Source organism: Echinops telfairi, unplaced genomic scaffold (assembly GCF_000313985.2).
Source record: "Echinops telfairi isolate 266 unplaced genomic scaffold, ASM31398v2 ScPeMD7_28;HRSCAF=97, whole genome shotgun sequence".
Classification (NCBI taxonomy): Eukaryota; Metazoa; Chordata; class Mammalia; order Afrosoricida; family Tenrecidae; genus Echinops; species Echinops telfairi.
In genome coordinates, this window is record NW_022103925.1 from 1,864,874 (window position 1) to 1,875,451 (window position 10,578).

Consider the following 10,578-nt stretch of genomic DNA (forward strand, 5'->3'; position numbering starts at 1 on the left):
CGCCTCAGGGCCCGGCCCCCGCCGAGCCCCGCCCCAGGGACCGGCTCTCCGGCCCGGCAGCTAACGGCTCCGCAGGAGAGGGACCCCGAGAGCCCCGGTCGCCACCGCGCCTGAGGCGGTGCGGCGCCACGCGGGGGGCACTACAGCTCCCAGAAGGCAACGCGCAAACCGGAAGTTTCGTTCGCGGGAGCGAGGCCTGCTGGGAGTCGAAGTCGCTCCGCTTGGGGGAGCCCAGAGAGAGCGAGTCGGGAATCTCCTGGGAAGTGTCTGACTCTCGCGATATCTGCGCCGCCGGACCAGGTGTCGCGAGAGGAGCCTGGGAGGGTGTCTCCGGTGGCCGGCACGTGTTTTGTCCGGTCACTGCGTCGCCGCCGCACCCGGGATCGCTCTGCCGGGGCTCAGGGTCTGGCCGGCGCCTTGCCCGGGTCCGCTGCCTGTGAGGAGCCGAGCGCCTGAGAGTGCGTGAGCCATGGGGAAGGCCAAGTCGGCACGGAAGGCCCCCGGCCCCAAGCCCAAGCCCAACCCCTTCGAAGTGAAAGTCAACCGGCAGAAGTTCCAGGTCCTGGGCAGGAAGACTCGCCACGACGTGGGGCAACCCGGCGTGTCCCGTGCGCGGGCCATCAAGAAGGTGAGCGGGGCGGCTGCGGGAGTGTGCGCCCGCCCGCCCTCCCAGAGATGCCCTTCTCACCCCACCCCCGGCCCGGGACCGTTCTGCCACTTTCCTCCCCGCCGGCTCAGGACGTCCCACCCTGCGCCCGCCCAGTTGCCAGGAGCCCTCCCACTGCGTTCAGGGCCCATCCTGCTCCCGCGCCGCACGCTCGGCCTTCCTTAGTGGTCCTCTGGGGCACCTGCCTGCACGGGCTCCAGCGCCTAGGGCACTGGGACGGTGCCGAGCTGCTTCTGATGGCTCCGGTGCCAGACTCTAGCCTAGCCTTTAGGGAACCCACCGCACCCACTAGCCTGCCTGTCGTGGTTGCAAAGTGTGCCAGGCTCATGACTCCGGGCCCTGTAGATGGGATTGGTGTGATCCCACCCAAAGGCTGATAATTGGAAGTAGGTTGCCAGTCAAAAAGCTCCTCTGACCCTTAGCAGCATAAAAAACCCCACTGGCAGGTGGGTGGCGGCTGTGATGCAGGGGCCCTGGCCAGGAATGGCATTCTCTGTAAAGATGACAACTGTGGAAAACCTAGTGGTAGCTCTGCCCCGTCCGCTGTGAGTCAGAAACAAAGGGGGCCCCCGTGCTGGTGTGCCCAATACAGGGAACCAGGAAGGCTGGACTGCAAATTGGCTGTGCTCTGTGTTTGTTTTTTCAGCGCACCCAGACATTGCTAAAGGAGTACAAGGAGCGGGATAAGTCCAACATTTTCAAAGACAAACGCTTTGGGGAGTACAACAGCAGCATGAGCTCTGAGGAAAAGATGCTGAAGAGGTTCGCACTGGAGCAGCAGGTATGAGGACCGCAGGGGCCGGGACTTCTGCAGCTCCAGACACCTGCACCAGGTGTGCTCCTCGCCATCCTCCCTCTTGGGCTCACACCCACCAGGTATGGGGCCGGGGCAGCGCCTCCACTCCTCACCTGGTTTGGCAAACAGAAGCCAGGTGTGAGTAAGTTGTGGTGAGGTCCCCTGAAGTCGGCTACAACCACAGCGACCCCGTGCCCAACAGAATATGACACCGCCGGTCCCGCGCCGTCCTCACAGTGGCTCCTACGCCTGAGCCCATGGTGGCAGCCACGGCATCCATCCGTCTCCTCAAGGGCCCCTCCACTTTACCAAGCTTGATGTCTCTCTTCAGGGACTGACTGGTCTCTCCTGACAACACACCCAAAGTGTGCAACATGAAGCTTGCCATCCTTACCTCTAAGGAGCACTCTGGCCATACTTCTTGCAAGACAGATTAGTTTGTCCTTTTAGCAGTCTGTGGTACTTTCAATATTCATCTCCAACACCACAATTCAAATGCATTGATTGTTCTACCGTCTTCCTTATTCAGTGTCCAACTGTCACATGCTTATACCATATGTGCTTGAGTATAAGCTGACCTGAATATCAACCGAGGCACCTAATTTCACCACAAAAACTACATTAAAACATGTGCTGGAAAGACTCGGCTTACACATGAGTGTACACGGAAATGCAGTGGAGAATGCCGTGGCTGGTCAGGCGGCGTGCCTTTGCTCTTCAACACTCTGCAGAGTTACCTCATGCTGTATGTTTCTTATCTCCTGACTGCTGCTTCCACGAGCATTGATTGTGGATCCAAGCAAGACAAAATCCTTGACAGCTTCAGCCTTTTCTCCACTGATCATGATGTGAGCTATTGGTCCACTGCAATCCTTGTCTGCAGTCCTTGATCTTCAGCAAATGCTTCAAGTCCTCGCTGTCAGCAGCTTGTTAACGAGCCTCCCTCCAGTCCTGATGCCCCACTCTTCACGTAATCCTGCTCCTCTGATGGCTTGGGTGGAAGCATATCTTTTGTTTGAAGCTTCACCGGCATCTAACTCACACACCACACACACCATTGAGTGGTGTGCACGTAGATTGAAAAGAGTTGTGCAGTCATCACCACAGATTCCAGAACATTCTCTTTCCTGCGCCCCCAGCCCAGCTAGATGCAGCCGCAGTGGCAGTGGGTGTGGCCCCGCTGGGTGTGAGGGGGACTGTGCCTGGCTTGCTGGTTTCTGTGGACATGTGGCTGCCAATCCTCTTGGGCTCCGTGTCCAGAGCCCACAAGTAGTGGGAGAACCACGGAGGGCAGGGGGTGGGGGAGATCAGGAAACTGACTTTGTTTTTTGTTGTCCTTCCGTCTGTCAGCGCCAGCACGATAAGAAAAGCATCTACAACCTGAACGAGGACGAGGAGCTGACCCATTACGGTCAATCCCTGGCGGACATCGAGAAGCTGCACGACATCGTGGACAGCGACAGTGACACTGAGGAGCGCGGCATGCTGTCAGGTGAGGCCGGCAGAGCCGCTGCTGCGGGGCCCGTGAGGACCCATCCGTGGGCCCTCGCTGAGCTCTGCTTCCCGCTCTCCTTGGAGACTGGGTCAGTAGCCCTGCCGACCCTTCCCTTGTCTGGAGCGTGCCTGAGGGGGGTGCCGGCAGGTGGGGGGGCTGTTCCTGTTCCACCGTGCAGAGAAAGGCTGGTGGTGTTCGAGCCCACCCTGGGCACCCTTGGAGAAAGGCCTGGTGCCCTCTACTTCCAGACGCTCAGCCACTGGGGCCCATGGGAGCTGCTCGCCCTGCCCAGCACACATGGGTGCCAGACCAGAGGCGACTCCTGTCGATGGCGTGGCAGCCCGCCTCCATCTGAAGGTGGCATGTCCACAGTGCTGGGTTTCTGCCCTCTGTCCTGCAATCCTTGTCTGCAGTCCTTGATCTTCAGCAAATGCTTCAAGTCCTCGCTGTCAGCAGCTTGTTAACGAGCCTCCCTCCAGTCCTGATGCCCCACTCTTCACGTAATCCTGCTCCTCTGATGGCTTGGGTGGAAGCATATCTTTTGTTTGAAGCTTCACCGGCATCTAACTCACACACCACACACACCATTGAGTGGTGTGTAGAGCAGACGGGCCACAGATGTCCTAGGGGCTTCAGGCTCTGGTTGGGTTGAACTCGGCTCTAAGCCTGCCGCCTGATGGATGGAGTGAGTTTCAGTAGCTCAGCAGGCTTCCTGAGGGCGTGCTCTGTTGTGTCCCCGCCTCCCTCGTGAAGCGTACGCTATCGCCGATCTGCCACCCTCTGGCCCGTGTCTTCCCCTTCCCCACCTCCTCCCGGCCCGGTAAACACTGGTCTGTCTCTTGGGGTACGAAAACCTTTTCTTGCTCTCTGTACTTTTGGTCTCGGCCCACATTCAGCCTTTTGTGTCCGACTGACTTCACTCAGCATACCACCCTCCGCACCCTCCGCGTCAGTCCCGAGCCTAGCGTTGCGGGTGCGCGTGTGCTAGCCTTCCTGCCAGAGCTTGGGCTCCCGCTGACTCAGCTGCGCTGATCACGCTGCAAGGACAGTGGAAATGTGTTTGCCCCGTGTCCCCGGCCTGCAGCAGTGTCTCTGCCTGGGTTAGAGGCCCCGTGCACGGGGTCTCATGAACATCTCTGGTGAGTCCACGCTTGGACGCAGTATCGGTCAAACGTGGCTTAAGGTACCCCTTCTGTCTGTCTGTCTGCAGCCGAGCTGACGGCGGCCCATTTTGGAGGGGGCGGCGGGCTCCTTAACAAGACGACGTCCCGGGGAGGTGAGGAGAGGGACCAGGCGAAGTCCCGCCGAGAGCTGATCGAGGAGCTCATCGCCCGGTCGAAGCAGGAGAAGGTGGGCTGCGTATTCTCCTGGCTGCTGAGCGGCGCTCCCCCTCCCCCAGCATCACCCTGGCGCTTGTATTTGGAGTGTTTTCCTCGTTAACCGTGGAGCTCTAGCGTTGGGGGTGGTTGGAGTCAGGGTGTTGTGATGGGCATCCGGATTCTCCCCGATTTAGAGCTGACAGCCAGGACCGCCTGGCCAAGTCCCTGGTGGCAGGAGTTCCCTCTATTGTTGGCTCTGTGGACACTGCACCACTCCTGGTGTTTCGGGCCTGGTAGTGGCAGGCCGCTCGGGACTGCCAGGGGTGACGGTGTCCCTCTGCTTTCCCAGAGGGAGCGGCAGGCGCAGCGTGAGGACGCGCTGGAGCTCACGGACAAGCTGGACCAGGACTGGAAAGGTGTCCAGACCCTCCTGTCACACAGGAAGCCCAGGGCGGAGGACAGGGAGCAGCCGCAGAAACCCCAGGTGGGTGCCCCTCTGGCCCTGCAGTCCTGGCTCGACCTCAGGCGTTCTCTGCCCTCACGTTCCTCGGTTAAGCATTTGGCTGCTAACCAGAGTCAGCAGTTCAAATCTACCGCCGGCTGCACAGCCGGACGACGGACTACCCACTGCCGTAAAGACGGCAGCCTGGGAAGTGAAGGAGGCGGGGATTGATGCGGGGGCTGCGGGATGGGACGGTTGACGCAAGCTGACTGATTGTCCCACAGCCTTCTGGGTGCACGGACGCAGCCCCTGGCAGAGAGCAGCCACCGAGCACCCACGGCTTTGCAAGCGGCCCCCATGTGGCCATGGCCACGCGCGTCGGGCCAGGGCTTAGCCCCTGTGGGTTGAGTCTGTGGGAGCAGGTTCTGGAGCCGGAAGCCTGTGTGACCGTCGGCTGGCCGCTGACCTCTGGGTCTTCAAGGCTCCTCCGAGCGGCTCTCCAGGGGGAAGGCGAGTGGCTGGCTGGCTTCCTCTGTGGCTGCATCTAGCGAGGATGGACCAGGAGGCCACCGGCACAGATGGGAACCCAGAGGGCACTGAGCCCACCCCCACCATGCCCCCTGCCCAGGCCGACACCTACGACATGGCGGTGCGGGAGCTCGGCTTCGACATGAAGGCCCAGCCCTCGGACAGAATGAAGAGCGAGGAGGAGCTGGCCCGGGATGAGCAGCAGCGGCTCAGGAGGCTAGAGGTTTGGGGGAAGGGCGCTCGTGCCCTGCGTGTCTGTCCACCCACCCACGGGCACGTGCAGGGAGCCTGTGTGTGTGTGTGTGTGTGTGTGTGTGTGTCCGTCCTCGTCTGTGTGCAAGTTAAGAAGGGGAAAGTGCAAAGTGTAAACCATGAAGACGCCCCGCTGCCCCCAGGGGTCGGCCTGTGCAGCAGCACGCAGGTCAGGAACCCTGGGCGGGGGCAGTGGGTGAGAGCACTGGGGCCCCAGGTTCTGTTCCCGAGGCAGGTGTGCTTTTGTCAGCGGTAGTGGCTTTTGTACCTGCTTACGGTTTGTGACTATTCACATACACCTACCCACACACACACACCCACACGCACACACACACGCATCCCTTACAAAAGCAAAGAGCAGATAACGTCCAGCTAACACCCTCACCGACCCACGGTTTTCAAAATCTCTGACCCCAAACAGCTGTCAGTAAGACCCCGTGTTACCGTCTCTGCTGTTAAGAAAAGCACGTGGTTCAGAGGCTTTTCGTGAACACAGCGCTGCTCTGCTGTGCCAGTTCTGGCTGCTCCTGTGAAGAAAGGAAGCGTGGGGGGGGGGCGGCAGCCTGTTTCCTTCCCATGGGCCGAGGGCCCCAGTCACGCAGGCCCCTCCCTCGGTCGGCTCAGGCTGACCGGCTTCGCAGGATGCTGGGGGAGGAAGGACAGCGCGAGCGACCGAAGCACATGTCGGCAGACGACCTGAGCGACGGCTTCATCCTGGACAAGGACGACCGGCGTCTGCTCTCCTACAAGGTAGGCGGGGAGGAGGCTGCTTGGGGCTCTGCACAGGTGGGAATTGAGAGGGGGTGTCTGGACAGTGGTTTAAGGCCTGGAGCTGGCGGGGCGGGAGCCCCTCGGGCATCTACCCTGCTGGCTGGGCCTCAGTGTGGCAAGATGGGGGAGGGCTGGGTCGTGAACTCGCAGCTCTGGTGCACTGGTGCTGCCAGGTGCTGCCTCGGGGTTGGAGGCCCCTTCTTCAGGTTTCAGCTCCGAGCAATGGCCTGCAGACCGGCCTGGGTTCTGGTAGCTTCAGGCGGTGGCCTGTGGCTCAGCAGGTGGCAGTGGGGACCAGGCCTGTGGTTTGAGGCAGCCAGGAGGGCAGCCATCCAGGGCCGGCGATGCTAAGCTCCAAGCCCTTCCCTCCCAGGATGGGAAGATGAACGTGGATGAGGATGTCCAGGAAGAACAGGATGGGGGTGCCGGTGGCGGGGACAGTGAGGAGGAAGAGGAGCAGGAACAGGAGTCCAGCGGGGAGGACACAGAACAGAGCGATGGTGCAGATAGCCACTCAGACCTGGACTCCGACACAGACAGCGAGGGTGACCAAGAGGGCCTGGAGGGGGGACAGCTGCCGGCACCCAGGAAGAGATGTGGAGGCACAGACCCCCAGGCCCAGGCCGCTGCCCGTGCTGAACTGCCCTACACGTTTGCAGGTAGGTGAGACCTCTTCTGGCCAGAAGGCCAGGCGAGGAGTTGGCACACGTGCAGACAGACAGGTCTGATAGTCACTTTAGCCAGTGTCCCGTGTGTCGGCCCTCGGGGAGCTGTCCCTGTGAAGGACAGTGTGGTGGTCGCTTCTTCCCGGGGGGCTCGGGTTGCAGAGGACCGGGTCGGTCGGTCGGTCGGTCCAGCAGGCAGCTGCCGCCCTGCGCCTGAGTGGCCCTGGCTGTGTTGCAGCTCCTGAGTCCTGCGAGGCCCTGCGGTCGCTGCTGGGGGGGCGGCCTGCCGACGAGCAGCTGCTGGTGGTGGAGCGGATTCAGAAGTGCAACCACCCAAGCCTAGCGGCGGGCAACAAGGCCAAGATGGAGGTGAGCAGGAGGGGCCCCGGGTGCGGGCAGCAAGGTGTCGCGCTGCCGCTGCCGGCCAGCTGCCCGAGCTGTGCGCCCTCCCTGCCCCCACAGAAGCTGTTTGGCTTCCTCTTGGAATACGTCGGGGCCTTGGCCACGCGAGACCTGCCGGACCTCAGTGTGATTGACAAGCTGGTCCCGTGAGTGTCCGGAGGCGGGGGTGTGTTCTGCCCAATTCGAGTCACGAGAACAGGCGGGCTGGGGAGACTGGCAGGTGTTGGGGTGGGGGCCGTGGGCCTGAGCTCCGGCCTGGTCGAGGTCTGAGGACTGGCCGTGCCGAGCTCAGCCACACCCGCTGCCCTGGGCCGAGAGACGGAGCCGTTTCTAGAGCACGCCAGCTGTAGACGGCTGACTGGGCTGGTGTGCAGCATAGGCGGGCTGGCTCCTGTCCCCAGAAGCGTTCACAAGGCTGCGGGTGGGGCTGGCCCGTGCCACGAGCTCCTGGCTTCCAGGGCTGCCAGGAGGATGTCTGAGGGAGGCCAGCCCAGCCCACCCCCCTCTCCGATGTCACTGACCACAGGCAGCTGTACAACCTCTGCCAGCTGTTCCCTGGGGCCGCGAGCGAGGCCGTGAGGTTCGTGCTCCGAGACGCCATGCACGACATGGAGGAGGCGCTGGACGCCAAGGGCCGCGCTGCCTTCCCGGGCCTCGACATGGTGCGTCACGCTGTGGCTGGGTGGGGTGTGGTGTCCCCGGGGCTACCCACTGTGGATGTCAGCTGTGTGTGGGTGTAGAGAAGAGGGCATGCCCGACAGTGGGTGGGCATGGCTCCACACTCCTGGTGCTGGCTGGTCTCCAGGGCAGCGGCCCAGCCTCTGAGACACAGGTGCGGTCCGTTCTCTGAGAGGCGGGTGCAGGGCAGCCCTGCCGCTGCTCCTTCCCAGGGCTCCCACTCAGAGACCCCCTGAGTCTGTTAAAGCACGAGCTGCTGTGGGTGCCTCTTACTCGGAGACTCAGTGACCCTATAGGACAGTGTAGGACTTCCCCCGAGGCCACGAGCCATTACTAAGGTGACCAGATTTTAACATTGGTAAAGCAGACAAAAGCGGGACACCATTGATAAAACTCATCTCCTGGCGAAATAGCCACAGACGAAAACCATATACCCGAGCTTGTCGTGCATTCTTTCCAAAAATCGGGACTTATTTAAAACCTCATGGGACACGGGAAAAATTGTTAAAAGTCGGGACGTCTGGTCACCTTAAGCATTACAGAAGTGCCCTGTGGGCCCACCCTGCTGCTGGGCAGGTGAGTAGCAGGCCTTCCTTGTTGCCCCAGGCAGGTGTGTTCCTCCTCATGGGGTCACTGCTGCCCCCGTGTCTGATGCCCCTTCCCTTTCAGCTCATTGTCTTGAAGATTGCGGGGTTGCTTTTCCCGACCTCTGACTTCTGGCACCCGGTGGTGACCCCCGCGATGGTGTGTATGAGCCAGCTGCTCACCAAGGTCAGTCCCATGGGCCCTGCCGGCCCCTGGCTCTGGTGGGCGGGGCATCCATCAGCAGTGTCCTCTGGGGAATCTGTCAGCACCTTGAGATTGTGGCTGGCGTGGAGCTGCCCAGAGGGCCCGGGCTCTCATCCACCTGGGCACAGTCATCCTCCCCTGGGCGGGGACGGCGGCCGGGCATGTGCTGGTCCTGTCTGGGCGTTGGGCTGCCCGACTGAGGCATGGCCGTGCGTGTGCCTGCAGTGCCCCGTGCTCTCCCTCCGGGACGTGGTGAAGGGGCTGTTCGTGTGCTGCCTCTTCCTGGACTTCATGTCCCTGTCCCAGCGGTTCGTGCCCGAGCTTGTCAACTTCCTGCTCGGCCTCCTGCACGTCGCTGCTCCCGACAAGCCAGCGCTGGGTGAGCAGAAGCATCTCGGCAATAAAGGGTGGCCTCCTTTCTGAAGGGGGTGGTGGTGGTGGCACACAGCCCGCTCTGCCGTGGGCTTCCTGCAGAGCCGTCCGGAGGCCCCCTCGGGAGTGCCAATGTGAAGGGAGGTGTGGCCCTCGCCCTCTGTCCTGGACACACAGCTCTCCCAGACCTGGAATGCAGCCTGGGTGTACGGACCCCAGGGCCCATCTTGCTGGGCGCCCCGGGTGGGTTACTCACAGATGTCCCCGTCCTTATCACCTGGCGTCCAGGTTACACCCTAGTGCACCCTTTCCGAGCCCTTGGGAAGCACTCCGAGCTGCTCCTGGTCTCCAACAGAGAGGACGGGGCCACGTGGCAGCAGAGAGGCCTGCCCCTGCGCTGGGCCAACGGCCTGCCAGCCCACACAGAGACAGAAGCCAACCATGCCAGGTGAGGGGCTTAGAGCCGTGGCCAGCGGGGGCTCTGGGCTCCTTGCGTGGGGGTCATGCAGGGTTCCAAGCCTTTCTGAGAGGAGCTGCTGGGTTTTTCAGTGGGGGCAGTGGGGGAAGGACGTGCACACAGGGAGGCTCCGTCTTTGTGAGTGGGGCTGTAGGCTGTCTGCACAGTCAGCTGACGGCCCAGGCTGCGTTCCCAGCCAGTCTCCGCCCACTGCTGTGGGGCTGCGGGAGGCTGAGGCCAGGTCAGTGGGGTTCTGTGTGGCTGAAATGTCGAGGGGACAGCCTGGCCCTCCCTCCCGCCTCAGGCTGTCCTGCGTGGCCGTGGCCCTGGCCCTGGTGGACCGCTGTGTGATGCTGTACAGCGCCCTGCCTGCCTTCCAGGACATCATGCAGCCCCTGCGAGTGGTGCTTACCGAGCACCTAGACCTCAGCCACCCCCAGGTCCTGCAGGTGAGGCTTGGGTGCTGGCCAGGCCACAGAGGCATGGGGACAGCAAGCAGGCCGCCGCCTCCCCCGTGTACAGTGGGGCTGGTGGGCTGCACTCAGAGCTCAGCCCACCCAAGGCCAGGCTGTCCAGCAGCCTGCTCTCGGCCCCATGGTCGCCTGGCCAGTGTTCGCTGATGGGCTCCGGGCCCTGACCGCTTGGGGCTGGCTCAGTCATCCGGAGACTCGGAAGCATCTGGAAAAGCTGGGGACATGCTGCTGCGAGGGGTGGAGGCGGTCCTGAAGGCTCCCCGGGAGGGGTCTGCCTCACTTGCTGTTACGCCACCCCTCTCCAGGAGATGTGTCGCAGCACCCTGGCCAGGATGGGGGCCCAGGGGCAGCGCTGCCGGCCCCTGGTCTGTGAGAAGAGCAAGCCAGTGCCGCTGAAGCTGTTCACCCCGAGGCTGGTCAAAGTGTAAGTGCCGCCAGCCGGGGGCATGTGGGGACGGCTCCTCCGCTGACC

General features: G+C 62.4%; 1 protein-coding gene across 1 annotated transcript in view; it reads left to right on the plus strand.

Moving 5' to 3' along the window:
* Positions 1 to 336: 336 nt before the first annotated feature.
* The window catches only part of NOP14 (NOP14 nucleolar protein), an 11,109-nt gene continuing 867 nt past the window's right edge, over positions 337 to 10,578 (plus strand). The window contains exons 1-16 of the mRNA XM_004715098.2: positions 337 to 628; positions 1,314 to 1,448; positions 2,814 to 2,955; positions 4,169 to 4,308; positions 4,627 to 4,761; positions 5,348 to 5,470; positions 6,124 to 6,249; positions 6,644 to 6,929; positions 7,174 to 7,304; positions 7,398 to 7,483; positions 7,864 to 7,999; positions 8,685 to 8,786; positions 9,030 to 9,183; positions 9,465 to 9,624; positions 9,938 to 10,082; positions 10,412 to 10,528. Coding sequence (XP_004715155.1) covers positions 470 to 628; positions 1,314 to 1,448; positions 2,814 to 2,955; positions 4,169 to 4,308; positions 4,627 to 4,761; positions 5,348 to 5,470; positions 6,124 to 6,249; positions 6,644 to 6,929; positions 7,174 to 7,304; positions 7,398 to 7,483; positions 7,864 to 7,999; positions 8,685 to 8,786; positions 9,030 to 9,183; positions 9,465 to 9,624; positions 9,938 to 10,082; positions 10,412 to 10,528 — 2,277 coding nt within the window. The 5' untranslated portion in view covers positions 337 to 469. The remainder of the gene's footprint in view (positions 629 to 1,313; positions 1,449 to 2,813; positions 2,956 to 4,168; positions 4,309 to 4,626; positions 4,762 to 5,347; positions 5,471 to 6,123; positions 6,250 to 6,643; positions 6,930 to 7,173; positions 7,305 to 7,397; positions 7,484 to 7,863; positions 8,000 to 8,684; positions 8,787 to 9,029; positions 9,184 to 9,464; positions 9,625 to 9,937; positions 10,083 to 10,411; positions 10,529 to 10,578) is intronic.